This window comes from Podarcis tiliguerta (genome assembly GCF_965153285.1).
Source record: "Podarcis tiliguerta genome assembly, chromosome: 5".
NCBI lineage: Eukaryota > Metazoa > Chordata > Lepidosauria > Squamata > Lacertidae > Podarcis > Podarcis tiliguerta.
Window position 1 is genome coordinate 55489949 of NC_139538.1, and position 21644 is coordinate 55511592.

Genomic DNA, 21644 nt, shown 5'->3' on the forward strand with positions numbered 1-21644 from the left:
GCGGGCGCAGGCGCACAAAGCAGAGCTCGGCAGCATGGCCTCTCGGGCTAAGCGGAGGCGAGCGGCGGGGCCGCCCGAGTGCCGGGAGGAGGAAGGCGGCGGCGACGACACGGAGGACGACTCCTCGGAGGAGCCGGGCAGCGAGGAAGACAGTGACGACGACGACGACGAGGAAGAGCTTAACCAGGTAAAAGAGCGGCCGGGGTTCGTTCCTCTCCCGCCGCCGTGGCTTTGGGAGCAGCTTCTGCCGCCGCGAAGGCCCCTCTGCGCCTCAGGGTCGTCGGTTGGGACCCATGGCGTCGGCGGTGTTTCTGCCATGCGTCTCTCGCAACTGTCTCCACCTCCAGAAGTGGGGGGTGGGCGTGGGGGGGGGGGGGAGACGACCACCGGCGACCCTCCGACCTGTCTGTGGGGCTCTTTATAGCCCCCACCTGCCTCATCCGTCGAGGGGGGTGGAAACCAAAGGTTCCTCGTCCCTGTTGTAGAGGCAAGGGGGGCTGCATGGGAGGGCAGGGCTCAGTGCTGTGTTTTTTTAAGGGCCAGGGTTCATCCTAAGACCATATGAAGTAACTTCAGAGAGCGAGTGATTGATTGATTGATTGATTGATTGGCGGTTCTCTGAGTATGTGCTAGGTTACCAGCTGAAAGTGCAGGTCAGCTTTTGCCACTAAGAGTGCAAGAATAGGTTGGTGTTTAAGCAGCTTTTGTCCAGTTGACAGGTGATGATGATGACGATTACTATTTTTTTAATACGCCACTTTTTTCGTGGATGGGACTCCAGGCAGCCTCCAGATAAAAACAAGAACCACTAAAAGCATAGGAAAAAAGCAATGATATGCTATATGCCTGTATAAAATCTGTTTAAATAATTGCAATAAGAACAGCATGGCACCACCAGCCCCTTAATGAAAAGCAGTCAATTCTGAAAAGCCTGTTGGGACAAGAAAACTATGATTGCTTCGGGGCATATTAACGCCAGCACGAAGTCTGAAGTAGGCTTTAGCAGGTCACTCTTGAGAGTAGTGCAACTACGCTATTTCTTTCATGGGACAGCAGAAGTAGGGGGATCTGCTTCAGGGGCTGTCTTTGAGTGCCTGCCAGTAAGATTGGTTAGGTTACCTTAAAAAACAGACAGGATCTTCTCCATGGTGGCCCCAAAACTGGAACTCTGTTCCAGTTGACATATGCCTTATCCCTTTATTACATATATTTAAGTTTGCCTTTGCCTTGCAAACGTTGCTTTATTTAACTGAGTCCATAGATACCAGTATGTTCAGAGGAGCATGCTAAATGTAAATTACAATGGTACCTCCAGTTATGAACTTAATTCATTCCAGAAGTCCGTTCTTAACCTGATACTGTTCTTAACTAGAGGCGTGCTTTCTCTAATGGGGCCTCTTGCTGCTGTGCCGCTGGCACATGATTTCCGTTCTCATCCTGGGGCAAAGTTCTCAACTTGAGGTAACTCTTCCAGGTTAGCGGAGTTTGTAACCTGAGGCATTTGTAACTCAAGGTACCACATATACACATTTCTAGTGTTACTTTGTGAGGATGTAGCCTTAAAAAAATGGTTTTTAAAATAAATAAATGAGACAGTTCGTTGCACAAGGAGAGGGGATGTTACTGATCATTGTCCACCCTCCCCACACCGCATTCAGAGTAATGTAATAGATACTACAGATTGCCACTTGTACATGGTAAGCATCTGTATCAGGTAAATCTTTAGTACTTCTAAGATTGGATGTGTCCGGTTCCCCCTGCTGCCCTCTTAACTTCTTTTGAGGTCAATATTTCATTGCAAACACCTGTGTGATTGTCTTTTGTACTTATTTACAGGAAGTAAATATTGAATTTGAAGCTCATTCAATATCTGATAATGATAAGAATGGAATAAAAAAATTACTGCAACAGGTATGTATGTTTCATCTTGTGACATTTGTAGCTTTTTATGTGAAAATGAAATGAAGAGAAAGAACACAAATGCCATGAATAAATGATAATGTGAATTAGTATAAATGTGACTTGAGTTCATGAGTCCCTAAACTATTGCAGAACTCACATAGGTTATTCTGTTGCATTCTGAAGCATCTTCACACTCCAATTGTTTGCAGTATCTGTATCCCAGTATTGCAATATTTCAGGGTCAAACTAAACATTTATCTTAAAAGCGTGTTTGAATTCCATGCTCAGGATTCCAACATCTTTATTTTATAAAACTAGCCTTGGGGGGTGGGGATGCTGAAGGAGGGGGTTAACTCTTTTCTCCCACACTGCTCTATTTTCCCTTGAAGCTGCTCTGCTTGTTTGTGAGCAGGTGAAAGTGGTTCAGATCAGGGAAATTTGCATTCAGTAAAGAATCCCAAGCGCGGGGTTCAAAAATGCCTTTAACATGCACTCCATTGTGTCTCAAGACAGATGGATGCTAACAAGTTTGAACCTCACTGTATACCTGGAAACTTCATTTTTTCTGATTCCTAAATTGATTTCAACCCTTACCCACTTCAGAACTGAAGATCATGCCACAATTCTGATATGACAGCAGGGCTAGTCTTCTCTAACCTGGTGTCCTCTGGATGCTTTGGAATAAAGTTCTCATAATCCCTGATCATTGGCCATTGTGGCTGAAGTTGACTGGCGTTGTAGCCTATAATGTGGAGAGGACAAGGTTAGTGAAGGCTGGTATAAAAAGTTACATTGTGGCATTGAAAATATATGAACAGGAAAAGAATATGAATACACTCACTAAGAAGAGGGGTTTACAGCGCAATCCTGTATTACTGCTCAGAAGTAAGTCCCATTGATTCAAATGGTACTTATAAGTGTGTGTAGGATCGGATGCCTAAATAGGGTGAACCTAAACGAATTGTACTAAAATCAATTTGTTTTGGTCCTAGAATGCTAGCCTAATGTTAGTTTTCATGGAAATTCAGTCTGTGGCTGTTTCTAGCTTTCAGGGATAGAACACTAAAAGTTGTGGCTGGCAAATCTGAGTCCACAAAGCAATATGAATCTTAATAAGTGATCTAGAAAGTGTTTTCCTACTAAAACCCTGCAACACTCTTTCCCTTCCAGCTGTTTCTAAAGGCTCCTGTTAGTACAGCTGATCTGACTGATATATTGATACAACAAAATCACATTGGGAGTGTTATTAAGGTAAGAGATCTAAACCCATCTTAATTTATGACATTTTATGGAATAAATCTGTTGGTGGTTAACAAGATATATTGATCCTTGGTTAATATGACATTTGGGGCTGAAACATACATGCTTCTTTCAGCACACCTGTCTACAGCGCACATGGTCCAGGAGTAAATAATGCATATTGACAATTATTTAAGCAAGCAACAAAATGGACTTTCCGCTTACTGCTATGGTAGCAATACTTTTGATCCAGCACTAGGAGCATGATGATTGTTGATAAACAAAAGTAAGGGATAAAAATACATATCTCTAGGGGGCAAAAAGGTAGTTTGCATCTTTTTCCTAATTATACCTGCCCGTCCTCATCCGGTATAAGTTGCAGTAGACCACAAACAGCATCTAATCTTGGCAAAATAAAAACAAAAGAATTTGAATGCAGGGCATTACAGAAAGAGAAATTATTCTTGCACATGTTTTTAATGGGCTACAGGTCATACCTCCACCATTGATGGGACCCAGAGCAGAGCCTACCCTACAGATTGCACCCTTACTTTTAATACTGAAAATATGAACTTTTGGAAATACTTACTCTGGCCACACTTTGGGCATGGAGTAGTTGTTATATGTTGTTGGTCATGCCCAATAAGTGCTTGCAACAGTCACAGAAAATTGTACTGCATATGTTACTTATAACACTGCCAGTTATGCTAGTTTCCATTTTCCCCTGGTAAACCGTAAAAAAACCCCAAAAACCATTGGCCAGAAGTTGTGGCACAACAGTCTATAATACTGCTGCCAAGTCTCTGAAACATTCCTAAAATCAATGGACTTAGATTGGGACATTTCACCTTGGGAACTGAGTTGCCATCAGTTTTTACTCTCAGCAACCTTTGGTTTATGTTTCTGTGTCCACTTATTCTGAAAAGGTGGCCCACTACTCTGCTTGTCTGCTGGTGCTACCATATGGTCATGCAGAGGGATGGAATACAGAATAGCTGGAATTTCAGTAATCAGCTGGGAAATTCTAGCAAGATTCTGGTATGATTGCAAGTCTCTGATCCTTGATAGTTAAAGAATCTAGTCGCAGTTTTATAATTTCAGATAGACATTTATCTAGCTGCTGGAACTATGGAGCAAATAGGTCACAGTGTTGAGGTGGATATAATGGCACGGTTCTAATAGAAAATTTATTAAAATTTGTTCTTTCAAAAATGTGCTATAAGGACGACATACAGCCCAATTCTACGAATGCCTACTCCGAAGTATTGCAGAAAGACTTAATAGAGAACATGCATTTGGCTGTATTTTGTTTTCTGTTTGTTTTCTGTTTCATAGCAAGCAGAACTTTTAGAGGAAAGTGATGATGATGATGATGATGATCCTGATGAAGTTTTTGGCTTCATAAGCCTGCTGAACTTAACTGAAAGGAAGGTCAGTAATACTACTTTGTATTTAACTATGATGATAATCTGCCTGTCAACTAAATTTGAATATTTTGGCACCTCAGTGTTATCCATCCTTTTCCCTGTTTTATTTCATATAGTCATGTTTTCTTTCTGTCTGGCATCAGAATGAACACAATCAATACACATAGAAACATCTGCTGGAAATAATTAAACATCACACCCTTTCCAAGAAAAGGGAGTGGAGGAACCTTCTTTGAGAACATTTCTTGTTCAGTATATTTGCACGCAGTTCATTGGGGTCAGCAATACCTCACAATATCGAGTACAAAAACCTACACAGGTGGGATGTGGGATCTAATTGTGGCCACATTTTAAAACATAATTTGTAATTAGCATACGTATAGCATAATTAAAACTGTTCCACAAGTATAACGGTCCAATACTCATAAGCTCTGAATTATCTGTAACAATAATATATATCAGAACTTGCAACTATAGTACAATAGGCCTGCTACATACTTTGGGTTACGTTCCAGGCGTTTGTGCACAAAGGTAAACTTGTGCAAAGGCAGGAAGACTCCCGGAACAGCCCACACGTGACTAGCTTTACCTTACTGGGCTGTGGGAAGGTTGTGCAAGGCTTCTGGAAGGTTGTAGGAGGCATCCAAGAGATCTCGTGGTAGCCTTACAGAGCCTTGCGCGATGTTTCCAGGGTCTGGTAAGCATGGTGGAGGGCTTTAAAACTCTTTCTTCACTAGAAAACCTGACATGGAAAGTGCGTTGTTTTGCTGGGCTCGTCATGCAAGATCTCATGGGCTCTTTACAAGATCTCACAAGATCTTAAACAGCCCCTTTCAACTGGCCGCCCCCCAGCTCTCCATTAATTAATTTATTTTCCCACCGCCCACACAAAACTGGAATTGCATAAGTAAATCTTGTGTATAGCCTGCTGTACATAATCCTCAAGCACCCTGTGCGCAATCACCACATTTCACAGCTGCATGAATTGGATAGGTAAAACAGTTCAACTAAAACAAATAATTGCTGTAACTTTCTGTCATCATTTTGATTGCAGACATGACACATTTTTCCTTCTCTTGTTGCCAAGCAGTTCTGAGGCTGCTTTTCTTAAAGTTCCAGGCAAGCTGTCTCTGTGTATCAAAACTCAACTCAGGGTTTGATAAATTGTAGACTTGGGTCCTGGAGTGCTAGTGCCAGTATGGGTTGTTGAACTTAGGGTAGGCAATGTCTGCTAGATTGGAAAAACCACCATTGGCTACCATTTGATCATGCATTTGCATGTGGTCACAGATGTCAACACTACCTTTGGTTTCATTTAATAAATCAATAAATATAATAAAGAATGATCTCAGGCAGGGAATTCTGGTCTGAGATTGTTGCACTATTATACATTGACAAAATAATAAGAATTTTCCTTTCTTCCTTTGATACATAATTTGTAAGTGTCAGATATTCTTGAAAAAACAAAAACACTGCTGTTGACCCTTTTGGATTCATGAGCCAGGAACTCTGGGGGAATTTAAGGCTTGTTTCTTTTTCTTCTATTTGTTGATAGGAGCCGGGGTTTTTTAGCTAATCTCCCAAGCAGCAACACAATAGTGAAATTATCGGTTGCTATATTCTATCTAGCAGGCTATAAATGTGTTAATTTTTCAACCACCACCTACCTATGTTTTGAGCTGCTGAGACAAAGCAGCCATAATTTTATGCCATATTTTGTGGGTTTGGATGGCATATATTGCCTTGTTGGACGTCTTCCTCTGAACAGCCCTAATTGTTTATTAATTGTAACATTCTCATACAGCACAAAGCAATGTGAGAGTGGCTTGATGAACATTTCACAGGTCGTGTGTAATGGGCAAGCGTCCTTCACATAAATACTTCAACATTAAAGCCCATCGCCACATCTTTTGATTCTTTTGAAGGAGGCCAGTGACATTGCGTCCTGGAAGTTTTGCAGCAACCCTCAACAATGCATTTTGCAAAGATCTTTCTGTAAACAGAGAAATAGCAAAAGTGAAAAGAATAAAAGTGCAAAATTGACAAAAATAATCCCAGTGGTTGACTTTAATTTGGCTTTGCAATAAGACCTGCATGAGCCATCACACTGTTTTAGAACATCACCAATGGTGCTATCAGGCAATAGCAAACTAAGTCATACTTGGAATAGATTCACTGAAATAAATGGATTTAACATTGGATATCACCTAATATCTGTTCAGTCTCTTTCTGGATGAGTGCAGTCATACTTAAGAGCTGTGGAAATAATTGTTTAATTGAAGATTATTTCTGTAAGGAAAGATCATGTTGGTACTAGAATGGTGTTACTCAATAAACATTTAAAAACTCAGTAGGATCCAGTTGTAGTTTCCTGTTGTTTGCATTGCTTGAACAAAATTATAACCCAATGTTTTAATGCATTGATTTATCACTTTCATTTGCTTTATTAGGCCATTTATGCTGAGTACTTCATATAATTTTATAAAGTATTTTTTTAGTCATGTGGCTGGCTCTGTGGCCCTAAGCAAGAGTGGAATGCTAATGCTTGGTTACCGTTTTTGTCATCCTTTCCGAATTAAAACTCCCCTACATGCATTTGTTTGAGCGTTGATTAAATAATCTAAAAAGAAATTCCTACAAATCATTAAAAGTCACAGCAAGAAATTTCCCAGAGTCCTGTAAAACAATGCCCAGAAGCTCTCTTTTCAAGTTGCCTTATGTAAATAATTATTCTGTAATGCAAAGAAAATCTATCCTTTGATTCCTAGGGTACCGAATGTGCTGAACAAATTAAAGAGCTGGTTTTAAGCCAGTGTGAGAAGAACTGTGAACAGAGTATGGTTGAACAGCTGGATAAGCTCCTAAGTGACACCACCAAGCCTGTGGGCTTCCTACTAAGTGAAAGATTCATTAATGTACCTCCCCAGATCGCTCTGCCCATGCACCAGCAACTGCAGTAAGAGCTTTTCCAAAACCATTTTTGAACAGAATTTTTTTTTTTATCCTCGGATGACCTCTGAAATCTTATTTAAATGGAAATGTGTAGAGTGGGGGGGAAAAGGTCCCCCGAGAAGCAGAAACCAACATTTTTAGTATTGATCTCTTAAAGTGGCCTTTGGTGCAAACATTCAATATTTCACATATTGTGTATAGGTGAGTTTTACTCATATGTGAAAGCACTTTGTAAGGGATGAAAAAAGCCACTTAGAATTACTCTGCAATATATTGGATCCAGACAAATGTGTTCTGTGAATTGTTTTGAGAGTTGTGCTGGCGCTTTGAGAACACTCACTAAAAACAGCTACATTCTAACCATTTATCTTTTATTATAGTGGTTTCTATTCCTGGCAGATTGGTTACAGAAATTTGTTTAAATTTCTGAACTTTTGACTAAACACTGGATATTTATTTTAAGAATTAAGGCTGATAAGTGAGATGCATAACCAGAGATCAGTAAGCAGTTTTAGCAAAGCTGATGCCAAGAATTCAGAGAAGAATCTTTAGTTGCTTGTAACGATTTTAAATAGTTCTGGCAGTAGAATAATTTGCTCTTTCCCCCTGGTTTCATGACCTTGTTTGTTTGTTGTTGTTACATCAGTTTCCTGATTCAGACATCACAGAACACTGGATTTAAGGAATATTAAATATTCATAAAAACTGGGAGCAAGGAGTGTAGTACAGACATATTCCTGGTCCAGTAAGCTATGGTTTATAGAACTGGAAGTGCCCACAGCTTTGGTTCGTGTAGAGAGAGCTTCACCACAGTTTGGGCCATATACTAAATCAAACCTTGCTTAGTAGAGTTGCTGCAAACCTCTCTCCAGGCTTTGTGGTCTAGCTAAGCCAGAATTTGACTTAGTATGTTGGGTGAACTAGGCCAGTGTTTTGCCCAGTAACCACCAGCTTTGCTTCTGGAACATTAGGTGATCTTCCTTAATGCTCTTACATGTAAAACGAGAGTGGAACAGAAATATTTAATTTCACAATTATTTCCCTAAGCAGATTATGAATTCTCCTGGGGGACCATAGGTCTGCAGGGCTCATGAAGGAAAAGTCTTCAGTTTCAACGAAGCAGCTTTTTTGCTGTGGAGTGAGATGAAGAGAGGCAGTGGGAAAAAGAAGGAGAAAAAGATGCATAATCCTAAAGTTTCCTTTTATATTCTAACAATAGCAGGAGCATTTGTTGCTCAGAACATTTTCACTCACCTCTTAAGGGATGGTGGAACAGTGTGTTTATGCACATTTCTGAGGATTGTGTTGGCACATGAGAAAGCACTGTTGTGGCAAAGCAGGCATCTTTATTTGAGGATTGGGCTGAAAATACAGTGGTGCCCCGCAAGACGAATGCCTCGCAAGACGGAAAACCCGCTAGACGAAAGGGTTTTCCGTTTTTCAATGCGCTTCACAGGACGAATTTCTCTATGGGCTTGCTTCGCAAAACGAAAATGTCTTGCGATTCTTGCGATTTTTTTTCGCTCCCCACCCCCTTTTTCTAAGGCACTAAGCTGCTAATAGCCTTTTAGCAGCTAATCCGCTAATCCCTTAAGCTTTTAATAGCCGCTAAGCTGCTAATAGCGCTAATCCGCTAATAGGGTTGCTTCGCAAGACGAAAAAACTGCTAGACGAAGAGACTCGCGGAACGGATTCTTTTCGTCTTGCGAGGCACCACTGTATGTGACTCTCTTGAGTGAGGTCTGGACAGAATAGAAGTGTTTTCCGATTGATCTTTCCTGCAGTTGTGCATAGGTTGTAATTGGTGCATTTGGTGTAAATATGTGTTTATTTCTAGGAAAGAACTAATTGAAGCTCAAAAAACAAACAAACCTTGTGGAAAATGCTACTTCTATCTTCTAATTAGCAAAACTTTTACTAATAAGAAGAGTAATATCAGAAAAAAGGGAAGCAGCGGCCACCAGAAAGAAGAACTGATGTTTTCAAATGCTGAGGAAGAATTCTTTTATGAGGTGAGACTTCGTTGTTGTTGCTCAACTTTTTTGGTGTATTTTGATGTATACCGGGAAACCTAAAAGATTTGAGGCTGTTTTTCTTTCTAGCGTGTAGCAGCTATTGAACATGGTCAAGGCAAATTGTTCAGCATAGATGGAAAGGGGGCAGGGAAAACAAAGACGAAAGATCTCCATTGTTCATGCATCCTGATTCAATGGAGTCAGCTCAATTGCCACCACTACTACAGCAGCAGCTTTGCTCGGAATGGCCTGCAGTGAAGCTGTCCTTGGGGCTGAATGGGGAATGAATTTGCTTTTGCCAACCCTAGTCACGAGGGCTTGTGTCTGGCTAGTAGAAGTATAGCTTGGGTGCTGCAGTCTGCTGTCAGGGATATTTCTGTGTGCAAATCTTGCCTGTGTTGATTTGAGGGGTGGCAGCTAGTGGCCTTTTTTTTATTATTATTCAATGCTTCCCTGCCCCATCCTCTCCCTACCCTTTTAAACTTCCTCATTATTTGCATGCAGGGTCCCACTTGACTTAATACAGGGAGTAGTGTTTTTCATTAATTGCCTGATGATCTGCCAGATTTCAGATAATACTCTTTTAGCCCCGGAAGCACTTGTACACACATTCAATAGTTCAATCTGTTGTTTATACAAAGATACTCTTTTCTCCCCAGGCATATCCCAGATTAGCCTAGCCTAGCACTGCAGTTATATTCAAGCATACCAGACATAATAAGTTCATGGCCATATTGTACATTGCTGTAAACTGCTTTGAGTGTGATGTAAATGGAAAGGCAATCTATACATAAAAGATAAAGACAATTGCAATGCCTGATTTTTTTTTAAAAAAATAGTCCTGCTTGTAGAGAGATTTGAAGATGCAGTTTCCTTTGTATGTTCCAGTTTTCAGGAGTTGCTGCCATATCTGTACATTTATATATTGATTTCTCATGTTTTTAAACTTCCCATGACTGTAGGAGTGCAAATATCCAGAGATCATGACATTGTGTTAGTCCTTGCCATAATACTTTCTGAAAACTAAAATGTGGTTTAGAACACTTTAAAATTGAGTGACATCATGAAAAAATAATATAATTTACATACATCCTATTTATTTGCATGATCAGGTAGGCATACCACGTGCTTTTAAAACAGAATGTGGCAATTATCTGAAAAATAAAGAGTTGTCCAAGGCTACATGATGCTATTTTCCCTTGGTTCAGTCTACTGGTTCATTATATGTTTCCAGAGTCTCCTCTAGGGTGTGCAGTGACCTTTTTCAGCATTTATCTCTGCATACTATGTAGAAGCATTCAAGCAAGTCTAAATTTGGTATGCAAGTTTATGAAACATTGCACACCAAGTTCCATAACAGGACATCGAATCATCGGTTACCACTGTGTCTTATTAAAATGACTTTACCTGGCCTTTCTTTGTAGACAGTGTAAGTTATATACGTATTCTTAATTCTTTTTTAAAAGGAATCAGAAATATGGCAATTCAAATGCTTTTAACGAGTTTGCTTATTTTGTTTTAGAAATCGCTTCTGAAGTTCAGTTACTCAGTAGAAGAGGAAAGCGACTCATGTTTGGGAGGCAGATGGTCTTTTGAAGATGTACCCATGAAACCTTTACGAACTGTGATGGTAATTCCTGCTGACAGGATGAATGCCATCATGGATAAACTCAAAGAATATCTTTCTGTCTGAACCACTCTCTGAGCTAACGGTTTTGTGAAGTCACCCTGTTAAAAGTTATTCGACAGTGGTGTCTAGAAATTTTCCATACCAATTCTGCATTATTTCAGGATCTCCTTTATATTCTCATAAAGTACATCACCTACACAACTTGTTCTTATTGGCAGAGAATTGCCATTTTGAAACATCAATGATTACAAGTGCAATAAAAAAACCCCTCAAAACAGTAATCATTTAATAATTGTTGAACACTTTTCTAACTAACTGTAGGTTGTTTCCATATTGCCAAAGATAATAACAAAAAACTCCTGCGATTTTGTTCTGTTTTAAAATCATTTCTCATGTCATATAAAAGCTGGTGTTGGGAATATATTGTACATAGAGGTTATATACTTCAACACAGTTTGGGATAGCAAACTTATTGAATAATGCATCGCTGTTCGGCAGGTGTTTCAGGATATTTTTTATATTCTTTATCTTTGCTGTTTGTTTTTTCTTCCTTGCCTGTTGTTGAAATGGGTGATAAATGATTGATTTCTTCCTGCAGAATAGCCTTGCTCTCACTGGCAGGCAGATTACTAAAATAGTATTGAGGTGCCAGCTCCACAAATCTGTTAAGAAACAGAATAAACAAGTGAGGGTATATTTTTTTTAAGAAGGCAATTTTTCAATATTTTCTATGACTGTTTTATGACTCATGCAGCAAATGCTTACAGGCAGGAACATTTTGATGCATTAAATATAGAGCTGCATAGCTGGAATCAGTTCCAAATTATATATTCCAGGCAAAGTGTACATATAAGATTATACAGTTTCTTTACAAATTAATACGTTCCGTTTGTCCTTGGAGTGGTAGTAGTCGGTTTCCAGGTGTTGCAAACTGCAATCAAAATATAACATAGTCCTGGATATGAGTATACTCTTTGGAAATTCTACCTGAAGCTTCAATGCATAACCTATTTAAATTTAGGGAAGCTGTAGAAGGGCACATTTTTTATCTATTTTAGTAGTTTGGGGAAAAGGAATGGTTTCCTGCTACTATGTGCATTATAGCATTTCAAATAAATTCAGTCATCACTAGCCACACATGTGCGGAATTATTAGTTGTTCATTAGTGCTCCTGATTCAATGTATAACATGAATTTTGTTTAACTTTGATTTCACATTTGTGTATTGGTTCTGTGTGCCAGGACACAGAGGAATAGATATGCTCAGAGTTAACTTGCCCATTAATTTCATACTGGTCTTAACATTGTCTATCACCCATTTTCTTCAGTCTATCTTACTAAAAGGGGGATTGTATTGTATCAATTTGAACTTACTACCTGCTTGAGCAGGTGCATCAGACCAAGTCGTGACATAGGACTGAAATAGCTGAAGGCTAAACATTTCATTTTTAAATTTCTAATTAAAACTTTACTCCCTTATCCATGGTTCAGTAAGTGAAATGCTTTTAACCAAAATGTACTTATTTATTTAATAGAAAGCACTTCTGAAGTTCATCCATGCTGAGCTGCAAGCTCAAACCATCTGCACAGAAACAAATTCTCAGTATGAAGTCAATGAGAACATGTGACTAGCCTGCACTTTGTTTCCTCTTGTAAGGCCCTTTTTAAAAAACAGTTATTTATGCCACCAAGCAAACAGTGAAGTTAAAATGATTTGCTCAATGGCTATTTCTGGTCAACTAATGTGGAGCTTGTCAGGTAGTACTTCATTACTGGGATTTTGCTTGAATGGGAGACTAGGAGCATAGCTTGGGCTGATGGGCCCAAAATGAGAAAATCCATTCTGCATTGATTCTGCATTTATTTGGATCATAGGATCATGCTAGCCCTGCAGATAAAATCAATTGTGAAATGGTGAGATTTAAAAACTTTAAAACATTTAACTTCCTTGCCTCCCTTAATACACTTTCAGAATGCTGACAGATCTCTTATACACTTCCATGAGATTGTCAGTTGGATTTCTATAATTCAGTGTGAAAGTATCCTAATGATATTTGAAATACCTCCCATAAAATAACTTTCAGCACGAGTCATACTATTTCCACCAAATCAAAATTATGGAACAGGTAGCTACCAAATATCCAAACTCTGCAGAAATGTTGGGGCACGCGCTTTGTATGCAGAAAATCCCACATGAAATACAGGGCATCTCCAGGTAGGACTAAGAAAGACACTTGTATGAAACACAGTCTGCACTGACAACACTGAGCTAGATGGACTAATAGTCTGACTCAATATAAGGCAGTTCCCTGTGGTCAGTAACCCGCTTAAAATAAGAAAAGTGCTAGGAGACCTTTCAACACTAACAGTATCAATGTGGGTGGTGGGGTGCCAGCTTAAAAACACACACACAAATGTATCTTACTGCTGGAAGCTAAAGGCAAAGATCACCCATCCCTCCTGTTTCTCCAATTTTCCCAGGAAGCAAGCTGTGTACTGTTGGGTTGTGCTCTTAAATGGAAGTTGTATGCTACAAACATGAATGAAAACCTAAATTCCGACTTCCTCCTACTCACAGATCAGGTGATATCGCTGAGATGATTTTTAGAGAATTGTTTTCAGCAATACTGAATTCGTGGAACATAACCCACTCTGGGATCCTTGCAGTGTTGTGGTATATTGACAGAGGGTGAAGCTGGGCTACTTGCCTGTGCGACAGCATTAAATAGTTTCCAGCACCATCAACATCACGAGCTATCTAGAACATGAAAAGTCAATAAATGACATGTAATTTACCTGGACTTATGCCTACTGCAGTGTATTACCTGCCTTCAGTTATCCATTAAATACCAAAATACGATCCAAGAATGGTTCTGTTGTAGTCAAATGACTACACAAATTAATTTTACAGCTTTAAATGAATTGTAAGAGGACTGAAGAGTAAGCTATTGAATTAAAACAAATTGGGGGACAGGAATCAAAGGGACAGAGCATTATTATGTCAATACAAATGAAAGCAAAGTATTTTGATTAAATTAAGCTTTTCCGTAACATTAATAAACTTAAATGAAGATATCCATTTGGTTTCCTTACTTGCATAAAGTAACCAGACAAGAGTGCTTTCTTTATCCTCAGTACATTTTCTTTCAATCCAAAAGCAGGTGCTGAAATTGGGAGTTCAATTCGTTTCATAATGTCATCCAATTCACCTCTGATAGCTTCCGCCATTCTTAGTGCAGAGCAGTTCAGAAAATACTCTTGACACCACTTTTCAGTACTACAGTCTGCGAGGGGGAAAAGGTAAAATTGTGTTTGTTTTTGCTAGAGAATCCAGTTCCATTACACTCAAAGGGACTTATTCCCAAATAAATTTGTACAGGACTGCGGCTTTCATCCTGAAAAGAGGTTATTCTGTCATGCCAGATGTAATTATGAAGATTTTACCTGGCAGAATAACCCCTTTTTCAGGATAAAGGCTAGAGTCATATACACACTTATCTGGGGATAAGTCCCAGTGAACTTAATGGAACTGACTTCTAAGTATGCATTTTTTACATTAGACTATTTAATTTACCATTTTAAAATTGGAATCCATTGCTAGCCCTCTTCAGGCATTCCATAGGAAGGGAAGTATGAAGCAAAAGGAGCCACTGGAAAGAGTGAGCTCTCTCCCCATGGTCCTCATTGTCCTCCATGAGTTGAAGACTCAGGGTTCTTAAAATATGCAAGAGCCTCCACAAAAAGAGAAGAAGGCTCCCTGCTTCAGTCACCCTCCCAAACAATGCCAGTGGCAGAGCTAGCACAGTCATTCCCATGGATTTGCCCCCCTTGTATTTGCTTAATGCTGAATATGAATGCCTGAAGAGGGCTCCTGCTGCCTATCCTCATTGCTCACATTGCCTCTTTCCCTGTTCCTTTTGCTGTTTTTATGATTAAATAAAAAATAAAATAGTCTGTTAGCTTATAGGTCCTATATAAGTGAAAACTGGAATAATTGTTCAGAAGTGAATTTTTAAAGTGTAATTAAAATATTTGACACACACTTACACAGGCCTGTGGAGCTTGTCCTAGCTTCCTTGTAAGCCCTGTAGACATTGATAAGGGTAAAATGATCTCCAGCAGGATGCAAGAATTTTTGCCAGCAAGCGACTGCAATCTCTTCTGTTCCCTGTGGTTGGTTTAAAAAGCAACTAGGAGCTTGTGTTCAAAAGGAAAGAGAGAGTAATGAAAACAAGCTGATACGGTGAAATAAAGCTTACTATATGCACAATGTATGCTGTGTAATAATTTTTCCATTATAATGTTACCCTCACTCTTTGGTCCTTCAGCAAAACCTATGGTTCACCCTCATCCTCTCCATTTTGACTGCCACAATGGGTCTGAAAATACCCCTGAAAGAGTGGCAGTGTTTTCAACTAAAGCAATGACACCAAAACCATTTTTTTCTCCAGGCTTACATTCAGGGGAGAAATGCTGAGTTGGTGATGTCTGGATGTTCCCCCCATAATACATAGCTTTGACCTCATGTTGTAGATAGGCACACACATGACTGAATGTTTCCCCATGGAAACATTCCTGCAAGCAAAACTTGATGACAACTAGACCTAATGTGTTGCTACAATTCTAGAAAACAGTGGGATTTATTTGTAATTAAATACAGTATGTGTAGAATGAGACAGAAAAGCTATATATACATAACAATGGGAGTATTGGCAGAACATTGCTTGGTGTGTTAACCTTTTTTGCTACATCATTACACTAAGACCAGTGCCTGAGTTTTACTATATTGCAGAGCAAGCCTCTATAGGCCTGTATAATTTTATTCTCATTAAATATTGTGTGGAAGAAGTGACATAACCCATCCTGAACATCTGTGCAAAACAAAAAATAACTTGAATCCTTTTTAAATTTACATTTCATTAATTGTGAGTACTGCAATTTTTCTGGCTCTGATCTTTAATCAATTTAATAAGCAGATTAATTAAGGAAACCTCTGCTTGATTAATTGATAAGGAACAAATTTAACTGATGAGGTGATGAGTTAAGGGCATACCTCTTGTCTTTTTTCAAGTTTATTCTGATTTAGGTGCGTTAGCAAAATACAGGATGAAATTATTAATGAAGCAGTAACTTTTTAATTAAATTGTAAGGTCTTTCACTGTTGCAAAGGGGCACTACTGAGGTTTCTGTAATATTTTAATTTTCTCATTTAGTTGGTTAAAAGGCAAACTATGAATCAACTAATCATCCTATAAATGGTTGATGGCAGTAGTTCTATATAATTACACTGGGCCTGAGAAGGAGCCACAAACGCTTCAGAAAATACCTGTTACCATGGCAGCAATGGTGAGCATTTCTTCCACACAGTCAAATTCACACGAAGCTAAAATAGCCTTTGACAGCTGTGGATCGACAGGAAACTCTGACATTATTATTCCAAATTCTGAAAGGTTTCCATCATTGTCCAGGGCAGCCAAATAATCCAGATCTTCCAGAGCTTGCATAAGACTTTCAGGAGCTGGGGTGGGGAGAAATGCTTACTTACACCGGCTGTTACATTCTGTCACTGTTCAGTGAAATGCCTATACAGACAGAATTAAACTAAGTATTTGATTATCATAAGCTTACAGGAAATTTTGCCTAATTTCTCAGGTAAATTGGTGCAGCAGTTGCCAACTTTTTTGGGTCCAGGGGCACATTTGGAATTTTGAGGCAGTGCCAAGTCAGAAAATTGCCACCGGGGGTGTGACCTAGAAGAAAATGGCTGCCACACCCCCCAAAAGAGCAAAGAGAGAGAGAGAGGAATATGAAATGGTTCAAAAATGGAAAAATCTATTTTTACTTTTTTGCTCTTTAACGAAAAAGTTTGAACATTTCTTCTTTTCCAGAAACTCTTAAAACTGTTCTCCCCTGTACTCGGCAATGTGGGAACAAACAGGAAAAAAATGTGATCATATGGATAATGATGCTTCTGCACTAGGTCACACTAGGTGATCAAAAAGGTACACACACACACACACACACCACCCTTGCTGACAGTTCTGGCTATCTCGGCCTCATCACTGGAACAAAGAGCAAGCCTTCCCCAGAAGCCTTTCCAGAGGTTGCATTAGTTGCATTGTTTGCGAAGAAAAACTTGGTTCCACAGCAGAGCTTCAATGTGTTTCCGGGGGGAGGGGGGTGTTGACACATACAGGTTTTGTGTGCAGTATTGCTTCTAGACTGAGGGCAACAGAGCTGACAGATATATTGACTGGGATAGTTGTCCTTCCTTCTGTGGTCCTGACATTTTCCTTGGCAGTGAAAAAATGGCTAGAAGGTGCTTTCCTGCAATCTGCTCTTTGGGATGCCAGGAAATATTATTACTATTATTATTATTTATTCTATTCTGGGTTTCCCTACCCATTCTAGGCAGCTCCCAACAGAATATTTAAAACATGATAAAACATCAAACATTAAAAACTTCCCTAAACAGGGTTGCCTTCTAAAAGTCGGATAGTTGTTTATTTCCTTGACATCTGATGGGAGGGTGTTCCACAGGGCAGGCGCCAATACAGGGAAGGCTCTCTGCCTGGTCCAGCCACTATCTGGAGGAATGCCTCCTGCTTGTGGCTGTCCACTGGCCTAGAATGCTACCCAATTCATTGTGATTGGAATGGCAGCTCTTGTTTTTGTGGTTATCTTGCCACATTTGCCTGGTGCCAAACCTATGCACGAGGGACAGCCTAGGGAGTTTCACACCTAATCTGTGCTACCTGTGGTGGTGTGGATTCCTCCTAGCAGCACACAAGTGCCATGTGTGTGGCAGAGTGCATGGAATGGGTTAAGAGACAATCATGGCATCCCTGCCATTGCCACATATTGGTTGGTGCACACATACATTGCTAACATTGGAGGAAAGCATTAAATTCCTTCTAGTTATACCAGGGTAAGGTATAACATAATGACAGCCATCACAGTTGGACCACTGGGCTTCTCTGAAAGGTTGCAATCTTCTGCAAAATTCATGTGCACAATTACTTAACAATAAGCCCATTTAATTCACCGGAACTAAATTCTAATGCAGCAGATGGATAACTCTAGATGTTGCTGGACTACAGCTCTCATCCTCCTTGCTCATTGGCCATGCTGATTGGGGCTGATGGGAGTTGGAGTCCTGCAACATTAGGGCCGCAGGTTCCTCATCCCTGATTTAATGCATAGGAGTGGGCTGCATGCCAAACAACTTGAATTTTTGACCATCTTACAATACTCAGCAAAGATACCATGTGTTTGCCTAGAGATCTGATTTAATATTATTAGAATTCAGATCCCTGCCTGCACATCATGGAGAAGAGAGAACATTTATTAGCCAGCCTGTAAGGTTTAATGCGATAAAAGATGAGTCCTTGAGAAAGTCAAAGCATCGAAGAAGAAAACAGGTTGGATATTTAAGGGGGGGAAGTTTGAGAGTTTTATCACTGAGCCATGAAATGAAAAGTAACAGCTGATGAATGGGAGAAACCAAGAGTCGGTGACAGAAAAATAGGGATGCAAGATTTAAAAGGGGGGCGGGGCAGCATGAATGGCTACTGAGCCTTTGAAGTAATTACCAGGGAATCATGGTAAACTAATTTCTATAAATCAATAAAGCAGTTTGTATTGTGAGCTGAATATATGGCTATTGTCCTTGGAAGCATCTGGCTCCGCAGCCAATTCTATTCTCTGGGGAGTCTTACTGTTTTGCATTTTTATATCTCCAAGTTGGTTGCTCCGAGACTGGGAAACAGGAATGAATCTAGGCTTTTGCTTCAGCATTATAATAAAAAAAAGTGCTTCATTTTTTATTATATTGGAAAGGACAAGTTAATAAATGCAGATTATACAGGTGAAGGAACAGTAATAAAATAAAAGAAAACCTTGAATAAGGTTTTCAGATATTAGTCTGCATTTGCAGGCACAAATGCAGCCAATAAAAAAGTCATTGTAAAAATGGCAAAGGTTCATTTGAGAATTCTTTATGGTATTGTTCAGGTTTAAATAAAGCTCATCATAAATAAGAGAAACAAAAGCAACTCCTGTGTTTAATTCTGAAAGCCTTTCTTAATAAAGGACAGGGACATGTAGCGCTTTACAAAATAGGGCTTTAACATCATACAATGTCATTTTTATTACGTCTGGTCTGACCAAGTCAATGTTACTGGGAGCCAAGAGGCAAGCTCCACCTAGGGCTTCGTGAATCAAGGGCTGCCACAGTCACAGTGCACTGAAAAGGAATCAGCTATATAAAAATATTCAACTACATTTGTTCCCTCCATTATATAAAAACAAAATGGAGCTGCCTTTCACATATACCTTTGCCTACTTAAACTGGTTAGATTTTTAATACATTTCAAAAGGGATAATTACTATGCAAACCAGAATGTCAATTTTACAGGTGAAATTGGTAAAAGAAACTAGCAAACAGCTAACCATCATTATCTGAAGTTCTATTCAGACAGAAATAGACATTGCAAGAGACATCGTGCTGCTTCTCCTATTACTGATCATGTGTTGTTCTGTACAAGACACTAGTATGAAAAGAGGAGAAAGAGGCACAGAGAAGCAGCAACTTTGAACCACATGAGTGCTATATTCAGTGTTATTCACTGTATTATAAAATTCCACGTTCCCATTTAAACAAGTTTAATGCCACTGATGTCATAGGAAAAAAACCACAACTTTATCTTATGTCCAAGTAGTTCAATCACTTAAAAAAAAAAAAGGATGGCATCATCAGTAATCCTTTCCGCAGCTATGAAAGGTAGGCCAATACAATTATCCCCATGATGCAAACAGGAAGCTGATGCTCAAAGTGATTTCTTATGGCCACCTTAAAGAGATAATCTGGAAAGGCCAACGTTTTTAAGGAGAGGAAAATGGTTTAGCTGTCCCGACCCAAATCTATCTTGGTAAAAGTGTGCTAGTGCTACAGCAGAGAATTGTATTTGCTTACTTTTAAACATAGGAGGAAGGAGGAAGATTTGTCTGATAATGTGCCTTTTAGTCTTTCCAGGCTCTTTCCCATAGCATCTGGACAGAGCAATTCTCAATTTCACATTTGAATGCTGAGGACATTGGTGCTTAACCTCAGAGGGACAACAAACATACTATACAGCTTTGCAAATGTCTGCATTTTTCTATACCTTGCCATGAAGAAAGAACAGCTCTAATCATAGTCCTCAGAAACAGGTGTGCTTTTACTGTGCCAGCCCAATGGGCTGTAGCTTGGGACACACTTTGACTTGTGGACATTAAACAAAGAGAAGGTTCACTGGCTGGCAAATGGCAAGCTGTAAAATTATTGTTTTGGCTTAGCTAATCTACTCAGCAAGCTAATGTTGCAGGATAGTTGACTTGGGAGCACCCATCCAAGACTAGTGTCACCAGGTACTACTTTTCTAATCTATTGCATGTATGGAGAACTTCTATAATGTAATGTAATCCAACACTTGGTAAATCAAACTTCTTTGAATTACCACGCTGTGCTACTCTGTATTTATTATCATTGGTGTTCAACCTTTCCTCAAAATAAAGCAAGACTGTACTTCCTGCTGAGAGACTGACTGTTCAAAGATTGCTCTTGAGTTTCATGGCCAAGAGGAGATTTTAATTTAGGTTTTCCTTATGCAAACACAACGCTCCAACCTGTTCTTAGCAAGTTGCTGTGCATTATTATTTCGACAGAGAACACACACACCTAAAGCTGCCTCAGGACAGTTTCAAATGGGGCCATTGGATATTGTTCATATTCACTCACATGACTCATCATCAGGCATAAGTCAAGAGATCAGAAAGTGGAGAATTGGTTCACAATCAATTATTGTGCCCTCCAGATGTTGCTAGATTCCATCTCTCACCATCCCGGCCATGCTTGCTAGGGTTGATGGGAAGCGCAGTGCAACAACATCTGGACAGCATGATGCTAGTTAACCCCAATCTATTTTAAATATATTTTGTCCCACTCTTCACCTATAAAGGCTCTCTGAACATATTATAGATAACTAAAAAAAGACTATGATAAAGTCAAAAGGAAATGGCTAGGTTAAAAGATGTAACAGGGCCCCAGTCTAGTAAAACAAATTGCTTGAAGTGGGGTGTTATCCCACCCCTTTTCACGTGGGCCTATAATCACCCCATGTCTTTCAGCTGGACATAATTGAGACTGGCCTAAACATTCTACTTTCTTTTCTCCCCCAAACTTTGAAAGCATCCCACTTCCTTCAAATTTGAAGGGGGGAAAGGAAGTGGGGTGGGGTGGGGAACTGCCCACGTCTAAAGGCTTCCCCATTCATTTAAATGGAATAAGATTCTAAAAAGGCATCAGAACGTTTTTGGAACACAAAATCCACTACAGTATTGCCAAGTACACAATACATGTACAAAAAGCTGAATGATGCACACACCATTCATAAATGAAGCGATTTTTGTCATGGGGATAAGTCCCTAAGTACAAGTACCA

The 21644-nt window shown here is 39.5% G+C and overlaps 2 protein-coding genes across 8 annotated transcripts in view; one reads left to right on the top strand and one right to left on the bottom strand.

Annotated features, from left to right (window-relative positions):
• Positions 1 to 27: 27 nt before the first annotated feature.
• Positions 28 to 15434, top strand: BCCIP (BRCA2 and CDKN1A interacting protein; the record flags this gene model as incomplete). Of its 2 annotated transcripts, XR_014510974.1 has the most annotated exons (8): positions 28 to 187; positions 1837 to 1911; positions 3073 to 3153; positions 4477 to 4572; positions 7337 to 7524; positions 9358 to 9532; positions 11058 to 13369; positions 13414 to 15434. XR_014510974.1 is itself a non-coding variant. In XM_083439752.1 (7 exons), the coding sequence occupies 7 exons, from the start codon at positions 35 to 37 to the stop codon at positions 11226 to 11228; spliced, it is 939 nt and encodes a 312-aa protein (XP_083295878.1). In that variant the 3' UTR covers positions 11229 to 15434. The 2 variants fall into 2 exon arrangements, 1 of the variants encoding a protein (XP_083295878.1); XM_083439752.1 differs by having other exon boundaries at positions 35 to 187; positions 11058 to 15434.
• The window catches only part of DHX32 (DEAH-box helicase 32 (putative)), a 24891-nt gene continuing 14677 nt past the window's right edge, over positions 11431 to 21644 (bottom strand). For all 6 annotated transcript variants that reach the window (XM_083439630.1, XM_083439632.1, XM_083439631.1 and 3 more), the window contains 5 exons: positions 16491 to 16682; positions 15212 to 15361; positions 14258 to 14448; positions 13741 to 13922; positions 11431 to 11827 (listed from right to left, as the gene is read on the bottom strand). In XM_083439630.1, the coding sequence (XP_083295756.1) occupies positions 11635 to 11827; positions 13741 to 13922; positions 14258 to 14448; positions 15212 to 15361; positions 16491 to 16682 (908 nt within the window). In that variant the 3' untranslated portion in view covers positions 11431 to 11634. The remainder of the gene's footprint in view (positions 11828 to 13740; positions 13923 to 14257; positions 14449 to 15211; positions 15362 to 16490; positions 16683 to 21644) is intronic.